This window comes from Vigna umbellata, chromosome 1 (genome assembly GCF_029865625.1).
Source record: "Vigna umbellata cultivar VRB3 chromosome 1, Vumbellata_1.0, whole genome shotgun sequence".
NCBI lineage: Eukaryota > Viridiplantae > Streptophyta > Magnoliopsida > Fabales > Fabaceae > Vigna > Vigna umbellata.
The window spans coordinates 102,512,469-102,536,361 of NC_142165.1; the positions used below are offsets into that span (position 1 = coordinate 102,512,469).

The 23,893-nt window shown below is 32.1% G+C and overlaps 1 protein-coding gene across 1 annotated transcript in view; it reads left to right on the forward strand.

Annotated features, from left to right (window-relative positions):
- Positions 1 to 13,249, forward strand: part of LOC124821594 (DNA-directed RNA polymerase 3B, chloroplastic) — a 37,627-nt gene extending 24,378 nt beyond the window's left edge. Inside the window, exons 18-21 of the mRNA XM_088109349.1 lie at positions 2,050 to 2,097; positions 2,172 to 2,286; positions 12,344 to 12,447; positions 12,638 to 13,249. Coding sequence (XP_087965475.1) covers positions 2,050 to 2,097; positions 2,172 to 2,286; positions 12,344 to 12,447; positions 12,638 to 12,748 — 378 coding nt within the window. The 3' untranslated portion in view covers positions 12,749 to 13,249. The remainder of the gene's footprint in view (positions 1 to 2,049; positions 2,098 to 2,171; positions 2,287 to 12,343; positions 12,448 to 12,637) is intronic.
- Positions 13,250 to 23,893: the final 10,644 nt, after the last annotated feature.

Below are 23,893 nucleotides of genomic sequence, written 5' to 3' on the forward strand. Positions count from 1 at the left end.
AAAATGCAGAGGCAAAAGAGAGAGTTCCACAATTGAGCTGTGAAAATTTCCATGGATTTATCTTGAGAGAAATAGAAGGCAAAACAAAGAGTTCCACAAGTGAGTTGTGGCTTTTACCACAACTTGTGGATTTACTTCAGAAAGTGCATAATTGAAACCAAAGAAGAGCACAAGCAAATTGTGGATTTTTCCATGAGCTCTGAAATTTTTCAGAGCAGTTACTAACCTTTCATACTACGTGAATTTAAAGAAATTAAAAAAATAGAGAAATGAAGGGCAGTTACTTAGAGGAGTAACCACTCTCCTAAAAAGGGGGAATGAGTGGAAAATTGATAAAAAAAGAAAAGGATTTTTGGGACGTGAAATTAGGGGGTGAGAGGACGCACATCAACATGGACTTAAGAGCTTCTACACTTCTTTTAGTTTTTCTTTGGAATTTTACATTATGTAGAACTAATTTTTCGTTTATTAGAGGATTGATGTAGTACTTTTTTATTATAATTTCTGAGCCTTTTCAATTGATGATTAGTAATTTTAATTATCAAAGTGTTTTATTTATGTATTAATGTCTATTCTATGAGCAGTTTCACAATTGGAAAATTGGGGATTGTTTGCGATTATAAATAGAACAGATTAGATGTTGTCACAATTGGATACAACTAATTAGTTTGCAATTGAGATAATAATTGTTCTTCTGATTTTATTGAATTTTGTAACTGACCTAAGGGATTTGGGGTTAGAATTCAATGGATAAGTTTTTCTATCTAAGAAATTAGGAATAAACAAGCTCTTAATAAACTCAAGTGGATAATTATAATTCGCATATCAATTGGAAAGGGTAGGAATTTATATGAATAGGTGTGAAATCAATTCTCTAACATTGTTTATATTATTTGAATTCTCATCATTTGTTTATGTTCATCATTTCACTTGATATTTTTGTTGCTCAAAATTACGTGAATTAGTAAATTTAGTAATCAACTCATTCAATCCCAGAGGACGATATTTTGTTACTACAATAACGATTGGTATACTTGTCAAACGTTCATCAAGTTTCTATGGTTTGGTTGCTGGGATCCTAATAGTTATACAGCCATACTAGCGTCATATGTAAGCTTTTATAAAACGTGATTCTGGCCCTGTGCTCCCCTCCCCACTTCTCCTCCTTTCTTTATGTTATAGGCATTAATTTACTGAACAGTGACAAGTTAAAACCATCATACTAAATATACAATGGAAGATATCCACCTAACTGGTTAAAAGAACGAATTTTGTTAAAAGCCCACTTAAAATGGTAACTTACGTGACATTATGCAATGGGTTGATGTGTTAATGGATTGTCATGGAACTGTAGATCTTTCTTCAACATGTTGCTACCATATGGCTGTAATTGTACGTGTTTCACCATTTCTTGACCAGTTGTTATGCTAAGATTCATAACCGCTATTCTCTACAAACTACATATTTTGTATTACTTGCTTTGGTGACTCGTCACTTCAGTAACTTTTGAGATGTTTGGTGATTTATTTAACCCAATAGTCTATCAATTGTGTGATACCTCAACAAATTCTTGCTATTAGGCAATGCAATGGAGATAGACTATGACCAGTCAGTTACCTGTGGAATATGTAATAAATTAATCTTGGTGGCTGTAAGACTCCACTGCATTTCAAACTATTTCGGTATGACCTTTTGATATTTCCTCATAATCTCTCAGCGATTATAATGCTGTGTGCTTGTTTGCTTCTCAGAGCTCAACACTAGTATTAAGAAGCACTTCTTTTAGGCTGTAGAGAGAAATGGTAAATATTCACGTGATATCATCCCCTTGTGTATATGAATACAGCTGAGGAACATAAATACATAACAGTGCCCAAGCTCATCTACAAAATATTCCTAGCATAAGCTATATAGATTTGCAGGCGCTGTGAAAGAAGCTGTAAAAACCCAAGACAACCAATAATTATACATTTGAATCAAAAATAATAGTTTAAGGATATTTTAACTATCTTGAGGCATGACAGTTATGAATCTCGCCATTGACTGCAGATAAAAACATCTCTTCAATTTTTGGCTTTGAGACGAGAGGGTAACACAGTAAGTGTACGCGTCCTCATTTTTGCAGCTTTCCTTTCTGTTGATATTTTCAATTAAAACTATTCACATTCCAGGTAGATGCCAAGAAACAGAGATCTGCATTTCCCCCAAACTTCATACATTCACTAGACAGTTCACACATGATGATGACTGCTCTTGCCTGTAGGGATGCTGGTTTAAGTTTCGCAGGTTTTAAGTTCTCCTTTCACTAACAAAATCCTAAAGCATATTCAAAATTTCGATCTAAAGTTGCAAAAATATAGAATATTTGTTTAATACTTATATTTTCTTGTTCGAAGGCAGTGTAAACCTAGGAAGGGATGGAAGTGTATGCCTTCTATTTCTGTTATTCCTATTGCCATGACAACTGGAAATACTACTTATCTTGGTTTACCTTTGTGGAGTTGTGATTCCTTAGTCAACCATATCATGACCATCTGAAAACAGAAATCTATTTTGATCTGTGAAGACAATTTCAATGTTAGGAACTGAGTTTCCTGTTATGTGTTGTTGCTGCGAAACAACCTTATCCAAGGTTGGTACAGTAATGCTTGTTCCCATGGCTCACTTCATCATAGGAAGGGAACCCACTGGCTGTTGCCCTTCAATTCAGGTCTAGAGGCTTGGGTGGTGGTCTATATGAAAGAATTGTTGACTCCTTTAAGAGTTGCTTCTTTTCCAGAATTCCCATGGACCATACGATTGTTCTATACTGCCTTCTGACCTGGTGACCACTTACATGGGCCTGGATTTTAACTCTTATGATGAATGATCAAGAATTCTTTTCTCTTCTTCCACCCCCAAAACCTTTTTTGTATTTTTATAGCAGCAGTACTGGTGAAGCCCTCTCCTTGCCCAGATTTGTTCATCCTAGAAGCTAAAAAGGAAAGAACTTGTTGATCTGACCATCCAATTCCTTCATCATCATCATGTTGAGCTAACGGTTTCCTCTGAATGTTATATGCAGCCCTGCAAAGAAATATCCCTGCCATTGGTCTTCTAGTGTTTTATATGTTTGTGACAACCATATTTTTTTCCCACTCCAGACAACTGCATCTTCTACTTTATTTCCAGCCATAACAATCACCCTGTTCCCACCATATTCTGCTTTCTTTCCTCTGTCTTCACCCTTCTTCACTGTTTTGACATACACATCACAACCTACGCCACTATCTCCCCTAGAAACAACAACTTTTGCCATTTCCTGGGCAGCAACACCAACAATGTCTCCATCACAATTTTTGTCTTCTGCACTGATATCTCCTTCTCTTTCCTTCCCAGAAATAGCAGCTTTTGCAACTTTACTTGGAGAAGCAAGAGTAACAACCTTCTCATCATGGTCTTCACCTGATGTATTTGCCCTATTGTGAACAATGGAGAAGATTGGGAGAAATCTCCCTTGTGTATTTTGCATACACATAGGGTAGTTTATTTATAATGTAAGATATGGGCCAAGGCCCTTAATACAAAATGGGCTGAGCCCAATTAACATAAACACACATCTTAACATCTAACACTCCCCTTAAGCTGGAGCATATAAATCATATGTTCCATGCTTGTTACAAAGATAGACAATTCTAGGTCCTCGTAAGGACTTAGTGAATATGTCTGCCAACTGGTTACTTGAGTTAACGAACTCAGTCTTGGTTTTTTCTTGAATAAAATGACAATCAACTTCAATGTGCTTGGTTCTCTCATGGAAGACAAGGGTTAGAGCTACTATGGAGAGCAGCTTGATTATCACATATAAGTGTCATGTGAGTGACATCTCCAAATTTCAATTCACTAAGTAATTATTTAAGCCACACAAGCTCGCAAGTAGCTAATGCCATAGCTCTATATTCTGCTTCTACGCTGGACCTTGCCACAACACTTTGCTTCTTACTTTTCCAAGATATCAGGTTGCCACCAATAGAGACATAATATCCAAAAGTAGATCTTCTATTAGAAGGGGAACCAGTCCAATCAACATCTGAATAGCAAACGATTTTTGTATCGTTGTTAGAACCATATAGCAAACCTTTTCCAGGTGATCCTTTAATATACTTCAGTATGCGAACAACTACATCCCAATGGTCTTCACATGGGGAGTTTAGGAATTGACTCACCTTGCTAACTGTGAAGGAAATGTTAGGACGCGTAACAGTAAGATAGTTTAATTTACCAACTAATCTTCTGTACCGTTCAGAATCTGAGAAAGGCTCCCCCTGATTTGGTAGGAGTTTGATGTTAGGATCTGTAGATGTCTCAAGATTTAGAGTTCATTAACCCTGTTTCCTTTAAGATGTCTAACGCATACTTCCTCTGAGATATGACAATACCAGTGTTGGATTGTGCTACTTCAATACCCAAAAAGTACCGGAGTTTGCCAAGATCTTTGATTTGAAAATGGTGACAAAGGTGTTGTTTCATCTGAGAGATGCCAAGATAGTCGCTATTCCTGTGAGAACAATGTCATCGACATACACTATTAAGTATACATCCAGCACTTGAGTGGCGATAGAACACTGAATGATCCGCTTCACTGCGAGACATACCAAATTGTTGAACAACACAGCTGAATTTACCAAACCAGGCCCGAGGAGACTGTTTTAGGCCATATAAGGATTTGCGAAGACGACACACCAATCCAGATGACTCCCCCTGAGCAACAAAGTCGAGCGGTTGCTCCATATAAATTTCTTCATGCAAATCACCATTAAGGAAATCATTTTTGACATCAAGTTGGTAAAGAGGCCATTGTCGAAGAGCGGCCATGGCAATAAATAGGCAAACAGAGGTCATTTTTGCCACTGGAGAAAAAGTATCACCATAATCCAAACCAAAAATTTGTGTGTAGCCTTTGGCAACCAATCGAGCTTTCAGACGATCAATTGTACCATCAGGGCCAACCTTGATAGCATACACCCACCTGCAACCAACAACAGACTTTCCAGATGGTAATTGGACAAGCTCCCAAGTTCCCCTTTTCTGTAAAGCACTTAATTCATCCAACATGGCTTGACGCCAGCCAGGATGAGTTAAGGCATCACCCATAGACTTGGGAATTGACACAGAAGAAATGGATGAGAGACATGCGTAAAAAGATGGAGATAATTTTTGGTAACTAAGAACAGTATAATGGGGGGAAGAGTTACGGGTAGAGCGTATACCTTTACGGAGGGCAATGGGCAGGTCAGACTCATTTGCTGGAGCCGGAGGAGACATAGGAGGCGGCACTGGAAGTGAGCCATGAGGGAGACGATTGCGGCAACTATAAACCTGAAGGGGTGGTGGTGAAGGACGATCCTGTGGTGAATGAGAGTCTAAAGAAGGAGGAGGCAAAATGGGTGGAGCATCATGAGGAGGATCACAGAAAATAGGAATATCAACAATAGCAGGTGGAGGTACAGAACTAGAAGATAGATGTGAAAAGTAAAAAGAAGATTCATCAAAAGTGTCATCAGCAGAGATAAAATGACGATTGAGGGAAGGGGAAAAACACTTATAGCCCTTTTGTGACCATGGAAATCCTAAGACACATTTGTGAGATCTAGGAGATAACTTATCAAGACCAGGACTAAAATCATGAACAAAACATGTAGACCCAAAAACTCTAAGAGGTAATGGATGTAGAGGGTCTTGAGGAAATAAGATAGAATGAGGGATTTTGTTATCTAGGACTGAAGATGGCATGCGGTTTATAAGATAACATGCAATGAGAACTACATCATCCCAAAAACGCGAGGGTACTTGACCATGACTTAGAAGTGTACGAGTTGTTTCAATAAGGTGTTTATTCTTGCGCTCAGCCACCCCATTTTGTTGAGGGGTATAAGCACTTGAGGTTTGGTGAAGAATGCCATGAGAAGCCATAAAATGTTTAAACAATTGAGAAAGGTATTCACGACCATTATCATTGTGTAAAGTTCGAATAGAAACCCTAAACTGTGTTTTTATTTCATTGAAAAATGATTGGAAAATAGTAAACAACTCATAACGATTTTTCACTAAAAACAACCAAGTACATCTGGAATAGTCATCAATGAAGGTAACAAAATACTGAAAACCTAAAGTGGACTTAACACGACTAGGTCCCCAAATATCAGAATGAACCAATGAAAAGGGGGACGACGCTCGTTCTGAGACACTACGAGGAAAGGAACTACAAGTATGTTTTCCTAACTGACAAGACTCGAACGACAAACTTGATAATTTCGACAAACTCGGAAAAAGTTGCTGCAGTTTGGCAAGACTAGGATGACCTAACTGAGCATGAAGAAGGGATGGTGACTCCATGATTACGCCAACATGTGGAGAAGGGCAGAGATGATATAGTCCATGAGACTCACATCCTGTGTCAATCATGTGTTTCGAACTCCGGTCCTGCAACCAAACAAAATCTTTGGTAAATGAAATAACACAATTAAGGGCACGAGTTAGACGACTTATGGACAATAAGTTGAAGGGAGACCCAGGGACATAAAGTACATGATCAATGGATATGGACGGAAAAATATGAACAGTACCAACAACATGAGATGAGACTCTAGATCCATCAGCCATTATTACCGAGGGTAAATTATCCGGACATGACAAGGAAGAAAACAAGGACTTGTTACCAGTGATATGATCGGTGGCGCCTGAGTCAAGTACCCAAGGTCCGAGGGAGTGAAAGTGAGTCAGACCAACAAAAGGTGTACCTTGTACGTGCAACAGATGCTAGTATAGTGGAACTAGAGTGCTGATGATCCTCATACCATCTGAGAAATCCGTGAAAGATTGCAGGGTTTTCTACAGTATTAGATGAAGTAGGATGGTCTGCAGACGGTGATCGGGGAGGTGGATCAAAATTAGCCATTGCGACGAGGAGGATGTCCATGAAGCGCATAACATCTTTCAATTTTGTGGCCTAACTTGCCACAATGGTCACATTTTGGACGTCCTTTACTTGGCTTGCGAAACCGACTTCGATCATCACGTTGGGCAGCCATAACTGAGGAATCATCAGTATGAGAAGATGTCTCAGTGACTGGTTTGCTCGGTATACGCAAAAGACCATATCAAGTAGAAGTAAAGTTGGGTATGACAGGAGAACCCAAAATCTGATCACGGACATGAGAGAAATCATCAGAGTCCGTATAATGCCAACAACATGAAGAACTTTGATCGTTGTTCCAGTTCTTCAGTAAGAGTGGAAGCTGGAGGTAATAGCTCATTAAAATCATGAAAGAGGGCATGAACTTTACCCAAATATTCTGCCATGGGACCAGGACTGCACGGACCAATAACAGTGAATAGGTCCTGACAAACACCATAAAGACGCTGAGTGTCATTTGTGTATAGCAACTTCGCTTATGCCCATACTTCTGAACATGTTTCATATGATCGAAACATTTGTTTCAGTGAGGAGTGAATGGTGGACTTTATAACAATGCATAACTGGGCATCAATTTTCATCCAGCGGGAAGTGTCATCTATGGTAATAGTAGTCACATTTTGAGTAAGGTGATCTATGTACCCCTGACTCTTCAACCAAAGTTTGATGTCGAACGCCCATGTTGCATATTTTGTGCCATTTAACTTGTCAATGGATAAGTGTACATTCACATAATTGGTGTATATTGAGGGATTAGATGATGAGCCACCAACAGTTTGTAGACGAGGAAGACGCCATGGAGAGGGAGAAACCCTAAATATCCAAAGTGCTCCGATTGACGCAATGACCACAGATCCAGAAAGAGGGCGAGGAGGCGATCACGACGGTGTGGAATAGAAATGCCCAAGAAACAAGAAATATCGCTAGGATAGGCTCTAACCATGGCTTTGATACCATGTGAATAATGGAGAAGATTGGGAGAAATCTCCCTTGTGTATTTTGCATACACATAGGGTAGTTTATTTATAATGTAAGATATGGGCCAAGGCCCTTAATACAGAATGGGCTGAGCCCAATTAACATAAACACATCTTAACATCTAATACCTACCAACATTTGTCACGTCATCCACCCCTACAGCAGCAACTCCTGCAACTTTCTCAACAGAAGCTTCTGTGACTTCTGTAGTTTGGGCTAACTTCTCAAAAGCAGAACCTCTAACTCTTCCTCCGAACCGCCTTATCAATGCCTCTTTCAATTCTTTCCAAGAAGGGTTCTTGGTTTTATTTTTCCAGACCCTGAGCCAATAGATTGTGCCTCCCTCCATGCTACTATAGGTCAATCTTAATTTTTCCCTTGGTGCCACATTTTGGATCTCAAAAATTTTCTCTGCTTTGGATATCCATTCCTCTGGATCAATCCCCTCAAAAATAGGCAATTCTACCTTCTTCCTCCAATTTCGCAGCACTTTGCCCCTATCTTCCTCCAGCTCTTCCTCTAAACTATCTTTCTTTCCTTTCATGATAGATTTCTCACTTTTTTCTGAGCCCTTTATGTGAATCTTGATTTCCTGCAACACACCCACACAGAATACTGGACAACAATAGTACTGAATATTATTTTGATGAACAACCCTCTCCTCTCAAGAACACACCAAACAGAACTGAATAGAATGTAATTGATGTATGAGTGAATCAGAATACAAAGAATCACCCCCAAGGAAGCCTTCCTCCCTCCACTGGACAATGTTCCAGTCTAACAATTCACAAATCCAAAAACTGCCCTCTACCAGACCCCCCTTGCCTTCTTATAAAGGCAACCCACTTCTAACTACCCAACAACAATTAATTCCTAAAATTGTTTTCTCTGTTCTACCCCTGTTACCCATTAAAACCTATCTTATTATATCCTATCATGTTTTATGTCAATCATTTTAGCAAGATGTCTCATAAATACTCAGATCCCTTAAGACATGTTCTTTTTAAAAGAAGGCACAATATATTTTTGTTAATGACATTTTTTAAGAAGTGGACTTTAAGCCTAACTCAATCCCACAAAACTGAATTTTAAGGTGAGGTTTGCACCCACTTATATACTTTAAATTGACCTTATCTCTAGTTGATGTGAGACTTCCAACACAATCTCCTCATGTCAAGGTATATACATCTTGTGCGTGAGACTAGACATGAATTGGTGGTCTGATAGCGTGTGGGACAATCTCGCTAGAATAGGCTCTAACCCATGACTCTGATCCCATGTTAAGAAGTTGACTTTAAGCCTAACTCAACCCTACAAAACTGACTTTTAAGATAAGGTTTACACCTACTTATATACTCTAAATTTGTCTTATCTCAAGTCGACGTGGGACTTCCAACAACATTCAATGTTTCTTTCATGTGACTAGACATTAATGGGTGGTCCAATAGTGGGTGGAACAATCTCGTTAGAATAGGCTCTAACCCATGACTCTGATACCATGTTAAGAAGTTGACTTTAAGCCTAACTCAACCCTACAAAACTGACTTTTAAGATAAGGTTTGCACCTACTTATATATTCTAAATTTGTCTTATCTCAAGTCGACGTGGGACTTCCAACAACATTCAATGTTTCTTTCATGCGAGTCAAAGAGTAGCCTCTCTCACATGGACCAATCAATACACAATGTCACGTATAGCAAAGACTTAGGATACAATAATTAAAAAGATTTCTTGAGGCTGATTTTTGGAGGATATCAACAAAAAACTTGATAAATTATATACGGTCCTAATTCTGAGAAATCTGAACTCAGATTTTGATCATGTATGTGATCAAATTTTCCCTTCTACATAGGTTAAGACCTGTTTCTGAATAAACTACTCCACACCCAAAACAAGGGATTGTTTCCTCCCTTAAAAGATAACCCCTAACCCCTATTAGACTTTGTAACTTCCTCTAACCACCAATGAACTGTCCAACCACTGTTGACTGTTTCGTGACTTCTAATTTTGAATCCTTTTCCTAACATACACCTTGAAAGTCTTATCAACTTCATGTCTCCAGGTTTAGACAAACTTTGCAAAGGATATTAAATGTTTTTTTTTGGAATATTCCTACCTTCAAAGAAGATACAAAAGTTATTTTCCAACTATCAAAAGGTACTATATGCAAACTTATGTCACCTTTATTTATTATGACATGCCTTTTTGTCGTCATAGAAGTTCTTGCTTACATTCAACATGATATCACTATTCCAACCTTTGGTCCTTCGATGACTTAGTTTCTTCTAACTCCACCCGAATGAAAACCAATCTGGCATTTCTCTTCCATCTCTCCTTACATTCCCACGCAAGACAGAAAAAACTTCTCCCACTCTTCCTAAAGTCTCTCATTATTCAAATCTTACTCCAATAGTTTCATATGATGGATCCTTCGTGATCAACTCTTTCACATAACACCACTTCAAAGTAACCTATTGCTCTTAGAATAGATATTTGGTCTACTTGTAATACATATTCTATTTAGAATTTTTTGAGTTATCATTATTTGCCTCCATCTATTCTTCTTTTGTTTCTTCTTCATATGTCAATATTTTTTCCTAAAACCATTCATGAGACACTGAACCATCCTTGAAAGTGACAAGCCATCATTGATGAAAGGTTGGTTCTTGAAGCAAAGACATGTGGGAGCTTGTTCCTCTTCTCTTTGTAAAGAAGGCATTTAGTTGTAGAGGCGTCTTTATTGTTAGAGTTTGGCCTAGTGGTGAAGTTGATTGCCTTAAAGTTTGGTTGATGGCCAAAAGATATATAATTTTACTACTGTGCTACTTCTTCTCTTGTGGCCTAGATTAGCACAATTAGATTTTTCCTTGCTATGGTTATTAATCACCACTTCAACCTAACATTAAAGTTCATTTTTTATTATGATCTTGAGGAGGAATCAACATGGACCACCCTCTTGGATTTGTTGCCAGGGAGAGTTTGTTTGTGTGTAACTTACACCACTCTCTTTATAACCTGAAACAATCTCCCCAAGCTTGATTTGGTAATATAGGTCATTCTATGCAAGCTTTTGGATTGAAACAAAGTGAGATAGATCATTCAGTTTTTTATTGGAATACTTCTCTTAGGATGTGTGAATCTAATGGTCTATGTTGATGATATACTTATTCAACCATTTGCAGACCAAAGGTCGTGGTTATTTAAAATACTTTTTGGGTATTGAATTGGTTCAATAAGAAGAAAGGTGTTTTTATTTCAACAAAAAAGAAAAAAAATTCTTCTGACACTCTAGAGGAGATAGGGTTGGCAAATTGCAAGCCTATTGATATACGGATCCAAATCACAAGTTAATGGTGGATCAAGGTGAAACTGTTTCAGATCCAGAAGGATATAAAAGGCTGGTAGGAAAAACCATTTATCTTAGCATTACAAGATTTGCTATTTCTTATGCAATAATTGGATTTGTTAGCCAATTCATGTAAGACTCTCACATTAATCATTGGAATGTTGTAATTTGCATTCTAATATTCCAAAAATTTTCTAGGACGAGGATTATTGTATGAGGACAAAGGAAATACTCAAATTATATGCTATTGTGATGCAAATTGGGTCAGCTGTTATATTTTCACGAGATCTATCACATGATATGATGTATTCATTGGAGGAAATATTGTCTCCCGGAAGAGCAAGAAACATAATATTTTTTCCCAACCCAATGCAAAAGTTGAGTATAGAGCTATGACTTTGGCCACTTGTGAATTTGTATGGATTAATCAACTCCTTTTAAGAGTTGAAATTTTGTGAAGTTGAGCAAATGAAGTTGTATTGTGATAATCAAGTAGTCTTCCATATTGCTTCCAATCTTTTGTTTCATGATGGGACATTATATACTGAGATTGATTGTCATTTTACTAGAGAGAAGATATTGTCCAAAGAACTCCGTAATGGATTTATCAACTCTAATGATCAGCTTGCAGATATTCTCACCCCTTGAGAGAATCTAGAATTTAGTTTATATGTTCCAAGCTGGCTCATACAATTTATTTGCTAGAGGGAGTATTAAAATTATTATTTTTATTGTATTGTACAACTTGTGCTTGTAATGTATTCTTCCCTTTTTCATACACACATACGTGTGTGTGTGTATACAGCTGAGAAATAATTCGCCAATTTTTTATTACATTCAAATTCAAGTGAGGCTATGATGCTAATTCTCAAGGCACATTTATGCTAGTAACCACTGTAGTTAAATCCGTAATCTAGTTATCTGGTTCAGTATATATATTTACGTCCAACTTTCACTTTATATACTACATGCTGGAGAAATTTTGGTGGAAAAGTAAATTAATTAAAGAAAAATACTTTTTTATATTTTGGTGCTTAAATTTTGTGAAATAAATGTGTGTGCAGGGGTTCATGACTCGTTTTGGACACATGCATGTGACGTGGAGAAAATGAGTCACATTCTTAGAGAAAAGTTTGTGGAGCTTTATAACATGCCAATACTTGAAAATGTAAGGTTTTTCTGTATTATGAGAAACACTGGCTTATGTAATCGGAATACATGGAGAAGAGTTATTTCTTACTTTCTCAGCATCAAATATTAAACATCACGATAATAGCACCATCCTACTTAATGCAAATCCTTTTCCTTTTAAACCAACAGAGGGAGAATGAAAACCTCATTATTTTATCTGTTAACAGTTGTTGGAAGGTTTTGAGACATCATACCCGGGATTAGCCTTCCCTCCTGTGCCAAAGAGAGGTGATTTTGACTTGGGGAAGGTTCTCGAGTCTCCATACTTCTTCAACTGAACGTTCCTTCAAAGGAAGCTATTACAAGATTCCATGGAAGTGTTGTTACCTTCACTTTTGAGGCAAAATAGTTCAGAATCTTCTGCTTCTGAGACAACACTTCATCCGGTCGGAAGTTGTGATTCAAAGAAAGACCCCAAGTTGCTTTTGGGAAAGGCCTGGAAAGAAATCTCCTGTTACTAGAATGCTCAAAACAATACTTATTTGGCTGGTTTAAGAAGAGAGAAGCGTTCATTATTTCTTACATATCTAATATTGGCGATTTCCTCGACTCAAACTTATATGTAGAAAGGCTTAAGCACAATGCGGAGCTGAAGACCTTAACTGATTTTGATGATGTAAACCATTTTTTCTTTCTTATAATGTATGAATATCTGTATTACATCTAAGATTGAAAGATAGATCGTTAGGCATAGAATAAATTATTTTTGTGACTTGTACATAGAGTTATTCATTTCATTAACTTAAATTATATATTAAAATTATATCAAGATTGAAGTAGATAGCAGAGTTCATCCTTGTTATGTCTATCCGCTTGATGCTATAAATCTGATATAATTTCATTTCTAAGGCCTGCAAAGAGAATTATGGTCATATCATCTTATCTTCCTTTCTAAATGTCTTGAAGTAACATCTTGCTTTTAAACTGTGACACATGTCTGAGTTAAACATGAAGGCCATAGACTTTGGGTTGTCAGATTTTGTTAAACCGCGTATACTTTGATTCCTTCAAAATATGTTGTGTTATTTATTATATTGGAGTTGCTTTATTTCTTGACTTTTCATTGTCCTTTATATATCAAAGACTTAGTGATATTGGTAGTCCATTTCAAGGTTATTAAATTTGAGAATTTACTTAAACTCGTAAGAGTAAACTCGACTCCTAAATTTAACTCGAGTTTATTTCACATAAAAAAATTATATAAATAATATCTTAATTTAAATAAGTCTACAAAATTATATAACTTTAAATAAATAAAATTTATAGTTATATTATTCACAAAAATAAATATTGTAAAACATAAATACTTGGATTATTGTCATTAATTTTGATGTATTTCATTAAATATATAACTGCTCCAAACTCGCGATTCTATACGATCTTATCGATTATGTAAAAAACAAGTTTACTTCCGAGTTAACTCGAAAGCCAGATCTGAGAACGTAAATTTACGAGTTAATTCGAGAGTTTGATAAGTATAGTCAATACTGTGTGGCTCATGGAGTTTACCGTGAGCTTTTGGGAATTTGTAATTTCATTTTTCTTGGATGATTTTCTCATTAATTAAAGGTGCTGATCATGTTGATAATCGGGTTCGAAATTCACAAAAACCCATATCCCTCTATACTCTGTTGACTGTTGCAATAAAACTACAGATGTTAGTAAATCTATCATCGGTTCCAGATTATCTTTTTCAGAATAAAAATTGGAATAAAAAGCATATGTTTTAAATTAACTGTTCCAAAATTTATAGCAGAGATTTACCTTTTCTCTAAATATGAGGTTGCATGAAAAACCAAATCGGATGCAAGAAAAAACAATCCACTTGTTATGTACCATGATAGCTCAATTTATTACCAAACTAACAAAAAAAGCAACAACCTATGCCAACATCGTCAACTTTTTACACAGGTTTCACACTCCGGCTTCTTAAACCAACTAATATGGTTGGTAGATAATGTACGAAACATTGGTTCTTGGGCAAGCAATTCATAGATTTATTAACACTGATCTGATAAAGCTCATGAAAATAAAAGAGGAACTTCGATTAGCACTCATATATAAATTAGTATTTTAGTTTATCGATTATACATAATAATAATTCTTTACTTTTATACAATTAGAATTTTAATAAGAAAATAATTAGTTCCATATATAAATTTCTGAATCATCTTGACCAAAGCCTTATTAAAGAGTTACTTTCACTCTTATTAAGACACATAAACCAGGTGACTTATCATAAGCCTAAACATTAATTCCAATATTTTTTTTATAATATTGTAGAGAGAGAGAAATGACAGGAGTTTTGGCATTATTTAGTGAATAGGAAAAGAAACAAAAAGCAGCTATAGTGGTACATAGACCACAAATCAGAATCACCCACTTGCAATCACCAATACAGTTTTAAGACAACACAACACACCAAAGTGTATCATTACTTAGTACAAGGACCCTAAGTTAATAAACATATTATTGATTTTAACATGTTTTAATTATAACTAATTGAGATTATTATCTAATATGAGTTTGTGTTGCGTCACTATACTTATCCTTTTGAAAAGGAGACAGAACATGTGGGATGCAGCAAAATCTATGAATGTGCACTTTGTGGCTCTGCCATGCGTAAATACATATATATGATGTGAGCATAGATGCATGCTTACTTGTTGATGTATTCGTATGCTGTGTTGTTGTGCTGTGGTGGTCCTTCTCGATCTTCATCATTCCCCTTTTAAGGTCACACATCATTGTCCTCAAATTTGAGGATGACCCAATTTTGAATTTTCTGGATTCTAAAATAATCAGAAATTCAACATTGGTCATTTCGAACTGTACATACTTAATTAATAACTAGGCCCATGTTTTCTATTTTGATAGTAATATGTTAAATTGGTTTTCGTTTTTTAAAAATTTTTAATTTTAACTTTCAAAAAGTGTTTTAATTAGTTTTTTTTTTAAATTACTGATCACGTTGACATGTCATTATGTGGTTTATTTATTTATTTTAATATTTTTTATTTATTATACTAATATTTATATTAATCTTTTGTGGTTAAAGTCATGATTATCAATAACATAGATTAATAATATACAATAATTTTTAATAAAAATATCAATGTAACATTTATATAAATAATAATTTTTATTTCAATTTAGAGAAAATATTATTTCATTTTTTAAAAAATTAAAATTATATTAAATCAAAGAAAGATATATAAAAACTAAATTAAAATTACGACACTGATATTTAACATTGATATTAATATATGGAAGTATCTATTACATCGTATTATCATGAGTCATATAAAAACCTTAACACATAACAACAACAAAATTTACAAAATTTTGAAAAAAAATTAAAAACATAAAAAACCTGTTAGTAATTTGTCAAAAAAAAATTGGTTAGCATACTTTTTCAAAAATTAGGATGTAATTAAAAAAAATTAAAAGTGAAAATCAACTTAACACTCTTACATCAAATAATTAAGTCAATAGTATAATATAGCAACATAAGGAGCCACATGTAAGAAGAAGATAAGATTGGACGGAGATTAACCACAGATGATATTGTGATAGACATGTGCTATTTTGAATCAAAGAGGACTTGTTTCTATATTATTATAATGTAATATGTATAATACCATATTATATATATATATATATATATATATATATATATATATATATAATATTCAGAAGAGGTATAGTTTAATTCCAACAAAATATTTGATAGGATGTGATGATGCAGATATTTGAATGATCATATCTTTGTCTGTTTTTTTATTGTTTCTGCGTGTGCATACACCTCATACAAAGAGGGCAAAACAAATTATTAAATTTTCTGAAAAAAAAAAAGAGAAATATTTTGGAATATTCCATAACCTCATTCCGTGATGAAATAATGTAAACCAATGTTCTGAATCCATCTTACTCTAATATTTCTTTCTTAACTAAAACCAATGATTATAGTTTTGAATCTAAGTTCCCGTTCAACTTTAATTTTTGACTAAAACAACTTTCATTATCTATTATTACAAAAAAAAAATCATAATCTATTTATCAATTATTATATAAAAATACAAATATGTAAATAAATTGAATATTACATAGAAATATTATCTATGTAAGTAATATAAGCATTAAATATAGAAATACTATTCTATCAATTATAATATATATATATATATATATATATATATATGTATATATATATATATATATATATATATATATATATATATATATATATATAAGCATTAGATATAGATATTACCTATATATTATAATTTTTGAATTTTTTAAATATGATGAAATATATATTTTGTTTTATTTATTTATAATTATGTTTCTATTTTTATTTAATTTTTGCCTTATTATTATGTTTTATTAATACAAAAACATCTACATATATTTTTAATGAACACGATACTTACATATATGATACTTACATATGTTCTGTATGATATTATTACCGGATGATATCAGTAAGTAATTATTTACGGATGTGATTAATAAATATACTTACAAATTTTGTTAGTAGATGATTACTAAGAATTTTATAAATAAATAATATATTCAGAGATTTACCTATAATTTTGTTATTATAAATAAATCACAATTATCTTCATAATTCAGTTATTACTTACAGATCATAGATAATTGTTTTTTTTTCTTGTAGTGATTTACTTTCAACTTTGTCATGTTAATACAAAATAAAATCGTCAACATAGTCATTATAATTTTTTTTATCAACATTTACATAGTTTGAAATGCAAAGGAAAAAATAATCACGTGATGGAATTGAATTACTAATTGTAGTAGTACTATGAAACCAGCAAGATGCCGTGCCAGAAAGAGACTTCAATTATCACAAAAATAATAAAAATAGAAAGAAGAAAGAAAGAGACTTCAATAATTCAATATTAAGTAGTTAACCGTTGTACTTAATGAAAATCTCTATCAAGTTATTATTAAACTGAGACGCAGAAATAATTATTTATGATATTGACTTTTCCACAGAACAAACTCGTTTTCTGAATGATATAATTAATTATGAGAGTTTTCACTTTGGGTTGTTTCCTTAGCAGTTTGATCGAAAACGATGTCGTTGCCAACATTGACCTTCATGTTTCTCCCTCAAGAAAACGACCATTGAAATGGTTAATTAAACCTTTTGGTTTTATTGAACACGTTACTCATCGTTGTTACCATAGATAAAAGGGAAATGGGGACCACGTGCCGAATATTTAGACATGAAAAAAAGAGATGAAACTATGTGGAAATTGCGATCCCTTTTCTTTCAATATTCTTATGTTCTAATTTTGAAACCTATCGGAATCAGATGCTTTCGCATTTACATGTGTTTGTTCTTAGGGAAGTTTCCAGGAACTTACCCTTAAGTTTCATTATGAGCCACAAAACAACCACTATCAGATAAATCCCACAACATCATCGTCCATTGTCGCCATGTCCAATAAATATTCACCAAGACAAAATAAGTCGCAAATACTTTTATGTGAGATTATTCAGTATAATATAATTATATAACACTCTCGTGAGTCGTAATTACTATAATAGGAGAATAACGCTTTATCATGATGACCACAATATCAAACTTTTTTTTTACTGTATATTTAAGAATTTTTAAAATATTTTCAGAGGAAAATTACAAGTAATAATATGTTTATTTTGTTGCAGAGTATCAATTATTATATTTATTGTAATTCCTCTCTCTGAAAGATCTACTTGACATGAATGATTGGTTGGTGGCTCACGTGGTAATTGTAATTGTCATTTCATAAGGAAAATGGCTGTGGTATTATAATGTTTAAAGGTGATTTTGTAAATCAATAATTGTGTTCGTTTGTTCGGAAAAGCAACGTATGCGGACATTATTTGCGTTTTCATTCACTGTCAACTTTCGAGTTTCTATATTTTATGTCTACTTCCGTTTCCACACGTGACTAATTACGTACCTTCATTTGTTATTATACCATTAAAAATACAGTAAGAATACGTATTTTTACTTAAACGACTGTATAGTTTGAATTGGATTTTAGTATACCATTTGTAGAAGTTTGTGGATACGAACTCAAGAACTATATACATAATTGTACATGCATATATAATATTGTGTTGTTCTTGTATAAATTATACTACTCTTCAAATTTGTATACGTGAGACATTCATAAGATTTAATACCAAGAGTTATCTCTCATTCGATTTTTTATTTCTAAAACTATCATATAAAATTTTATAAGAAGCAAATTGTGACACAATAGATGCAATTTTTATTTCAAATTAGAAAATGCAAAAAAGGGTTGCAAGCACGATATGCTAAGAACACCAAATTTATCCAAAAATATTTTGTATGTGTTAATGTCGTTCTCCATTCGAACATGAAAAAGTCTTAGTATCAATTGGAACTAGTCAAATGCAAACAATAAAAAAAAAACAACAACTGTTTACTTTATATGGATATAAATATTACAAATTGAAAATATTTCAAAAGCAAAAACAAAAACTGAGAAAAATAATTATTGCTTTGAACAGGCATAAGCATGGCAAATTGGAAATATAAAATTTGAGAAAGCCCTTCTTTGGTTACTCATGGAGACAAAAATGAATGTTGTAACTTTGAAGAAAATGAAATAAAGGGCAGAAGAAAAACAAAATATGAAATGACTCTATAATACAAATTTAACTGCTTTTTGATAGAAAATTAAATAAAAAAAACAACATGCATTCACTTTACTTGTACTACCAGTGAAAACACGTCTCTATATACATATGTATTTATTTATTTTTATTATAATAAAAAAATAATTATTATTTATATAATTATTATTTAAAAAATAAAAATAGAATAAATAACTTTTATAATTCTATTAAAGATATTAATTAAATTTTAAAAAACCATTACAGAGTTTAAATGGTACAATAATAAAATATTTATGGGTAAAGATAAAATTGGTAACGAAATATGTGTATTAAAAAATAGTTATAAAAGCTAATCTTTTTATTAATAGATATAAATAATAATACAAAATAAAAAATATTAGAATAAGTATAATTACATATGTTCCATGACTTTTTTTATGATAATAAAATATAAAAATTATAATTGTAAGAATATAAAAATTTAAGTATTGGAGTTAATATGGGTTTTAAAATAATAGATCGAGTATTTTAATTTTAAAATAATTCAATAAAATTTCTTAAACTCGTTTGATTATCTAAAACACACTCACCTTCTATCTAAAAACTTTATTTTTGAGTTCTCTCTACCTTTTCTAACTCTTGAGTCATCTCTTTGACGATTAGGAGGTGCCTAAACGATCACGACAGTGAAATCTACATTTCTACCCAATCAATTTCTTTTATAAAGCACATAAGTTTCTGCTCCTTTTTTCTTTCGCTATTTGTTTCTAAAATCTTTGGTTTAGGGGTGACGCATATGTCGGTCACCTCTCTTTTCTTGTTCTTTATTGATTAGTGGTCCTAAGGACTCACTTTGTTTCTAATTTTGCGATTGTTAGGCGTTTTTAAGTTTCCTAGTCATAAGTAAGGGTGTTGATGTTTTTAGAGCTTGATAGTTTCGGTGTAAGGTAAGAAGAGCTAGTGTTTATTCTTAACTTTTAATTTACATGTATGATTTTGTGGTTATTGGATGATGGAATGATTTAATTACAATGGAGATATTTATTTTGTGTTCATTGTGTTTGAATGAGTTTAATTAATTGTATGTTGCTTGAATGGCTAATATGTTTCTATTTGGATTGAATTTGACCTTGGGAAAGTTTGCTAGTGTGAAGGCTTATGGTGTGCGATTGTTATATTTGAGGGAAATAGGAATTAAGTAGAGTCTTAGCTTGTTTAAGTTGTTTTATGATTTTTATTGTATTGTTTCTGATACTTTGATGGGTATTTAGTGGTTTCATGTGATTGTCCGTTATGTTTATATGAAGTTATATATATGTGAATGAAAGGTGTGGAAAAGAGTTCCATTGAGAAAATTCTTATTGGTGGTTTCAGGTGTTGGTGGTATGAATGTATGCAACTTAATTCTAGAGGGTTATCCTAATACTCTAATGATCATTCAGGCTCAAATAGAGAGAGATGAGTCATGTGATGAGAGTAAGAGGAGGTCCTAGTCTGAGGGCCTTTTCTCCAATTAGGAAATGACGCTTTAATGGACTAACCTTGTGTGGTAGCTTTGAGTGGGTCAACTGTTCCACCACACAAGTGCAAAACCTTTGATATCTATATGTTCATACTATATCGAGATAGTCTAGTCTAGGTCTTGACATGATTAAGATGTTTGGATTGCTTTATGTGACATGTGACTCATGTTTGAAATATCAATATATATGTTATGATGCATTTTGTACCACTAGTTCACCCTTTTGTTTGTGTATTGTTTGTTTGTTCCTTGTGGGTGTGAAGAGAGGGTGATGATGTTTTCGGCGAACAACCTTTGGAGAGAAGACCAACAAATATTTAATTATCTTTAGATTATTTGCAAAGTATATAGTTTTGTTCTAGTTAACTTGTATCTAAAGTTTTAATTTATAGATGACTTTAATGAAATTTTTATTTTTCCTCTTTTTAACGATTTCTTCTTATTAATGATGTGATAATTTCTCTAAAGTATTTATATTATTTGAATGGAATGTTATAGTTGTTATTACTATTATAATTATTAAAATAGTTAAAAAAATTATAAAAGTAATATTGTTACGGAAGGTATTTTTTTTTTATAAATTATTTTTATCATAGATAAAATAACTATTTAAAAGATAAAATGATAAGAAGAAATAATAATGGATATTAAAATAATAAATGATAAGTAGGTATGTGATATATTAAAGAAGGTGAGTGATTTTGAAAGTGTAATTATTAGAAACATGAAATAAGAGAAACAAATAAATGCTAAATTGAAAAATAATATTGTAGGAGATAACTAATAATTCAATGTAGTAATTCTAGAAATATATATATATATATATATATATATATATATATATATATATATATTATACTGGCTTTTTAAGAGTTTACTTTTCTTATATATGTCGTTAAATAACAAAAAAAAAGCTATGATAATAAAAACTATAGAAAGTATAATTTTTAAAATAGCTATTACAGAAGTAAATAAACGTACATGCTAATAAACGTATTTATTGCATGTTAATTCGTTATCGAATACCGTTGTAAAATCTGTTAACATGATTATGACTAGTGCATAAACTTCTTTTATTTTTAAAACTTTAATTATAAGTTATAAATATTAAACAATTAAAACTTTACAGTTACATATAATGAATTTGCTAACTTTACAATAAAGTTAAGTGTATGTTGTCTTTATTTATCTATTACACTTTACTTTTTTCAAACATACATGCTAATAAGTATATATTTATTTGAACATTTTCTTTTTGTCTTTAACTTTTTCTTTACTTTGGAGTTTTTTTTTTCGTTGAAAGAGAAGTTAAAATTAAACAACACGTCCTTTCTCAATAAAAATATTGAGAATTTTTTTTCCAAAAGATAGGTGAAAAACAACTTCAAACAAAAAAATAATAATTAAAATATTATAACTATATTTCTTCCTTTAAAACGGTCTGTTATTTTATTAAAAGAAAAGGAGAGAAAATATAATACACGTAACGTATACCATATAACTATAATATTCAACTTCATCATAAATAAACAATAACAAAAATATTTACCTACTCTTTTCTTATTTATTCTGAAAGTAACTGATCCAAAGATAACTGCGATGTACTATTATTCTATGACCAACTAACAAATTTGTTATCTCTTTATTATATCTTAAACTTAATATATTATTATTTTGTTGCGTAATACCAACCGTTTTTAAGATATAATTTTTAGTAAATAAAAAATGGAAAAATCTGTGCGTGCACCATATGATTTTTATCCCCTAATTGATAAGAATTTCTGATAAAGATATTTTTTATATATTCTTTCAGGTTCCTATTTTGATTTTCTTTTAGAATTTTGTCCTTCTTTTTTCCTTTTTTACTTTCTATATAAGTTTTAGTATTACATGTTCTTTAACCAAATTATATCGTTAAAAAAATGATAATAAATATATCAAGATAGTCATAATGGATCATTGATCAGAGTGAAATATCTAGTTTTGAATCATGTGTAAGTTTAAAATTTTAGAAAATATTGTAAAATAATTTAGACTTTTGTATATAATAAATTATTTTGGTGTAGGGGTGAGGAGTTATTCAAGTACATAAACTCATGCTTGTATGTTGAATTAAATTGTCGAAATGTATTATTGTTAAAGTTACTTGATCGTTAGAATGTAATTATATATACCTTTGGAATTGTAATTGTAATATTACTAAAATTAAAAAGGAAATTAATTATTATTGTAAGTGTATGATGAATGTTACATATAATTAAAATGAGGTATAAATGATATTGAATTTTTAAGTATGATAAAATATGGAATCATATGGTTTTAGACGTATATTTCTTAAGTGATGAAATACTGGTAAGTAATTATTGCATGTATCAATACTAAAGTGATAAAACATACCATTCAAATTATGGCTTAAGGAATAAGTGAGAAATATGTAAAGACAAGTTACTATATACTTTTCAGTGACAAATGATCACTCAAGCATTGAGGTGTGAAAGTTGTGTATGGTGTTTTTCAAACTTGTTAGATCATGCAAATAAGTATCTTACTTATACGATATAGTTGTTCAAATGTTAAGGAGACAATGTGATTATTGTTTTTGAAATTTGTTTGATTACACAAATCTTCTTATTCAAGCATCTATATGACACTTGAATGACAAACGAAGATAATGGTTACTTAAGCGATAAGTGATCACTTGAGTGGAATAAATTTAACTAATTATATTTTTTTTTGGAATTGATGTACCTTAATCTATATAATACTTTCTATAAGAATAATTTTTTTTTCTTCTTTGAGAATTAAAATCATTCATGTGAAAGGAGTACTACTTAAGTGGTATACATCTAGTGATATTGTGATGAATTGATGAAAAACACACACACACACATACATATATATATATATATATATATATATATATATATATATATATATATATATTGGTGAAGATATGATAATATTGATGAGATGAATACACTTACATCATTTACTCACTACCGTTTATTTTATTTTATTTTATGGGCTTATATGTATGATATTATAACTTAGTATGATTACCTAAAGTATCGAACAAGTAATTGTATGATATTATGTACAAAAACTTATTATAAAAAAAAATATATTTAACTTTGTTAGTTCAATGAGATTTGTGCTTAAGTTGTTACCATGAAAAAAAAAAGGATGTATTTTCTAATGTGTTTCTTTTTGGTTGTGTTAAACGTTAATGAAATATTCTTAA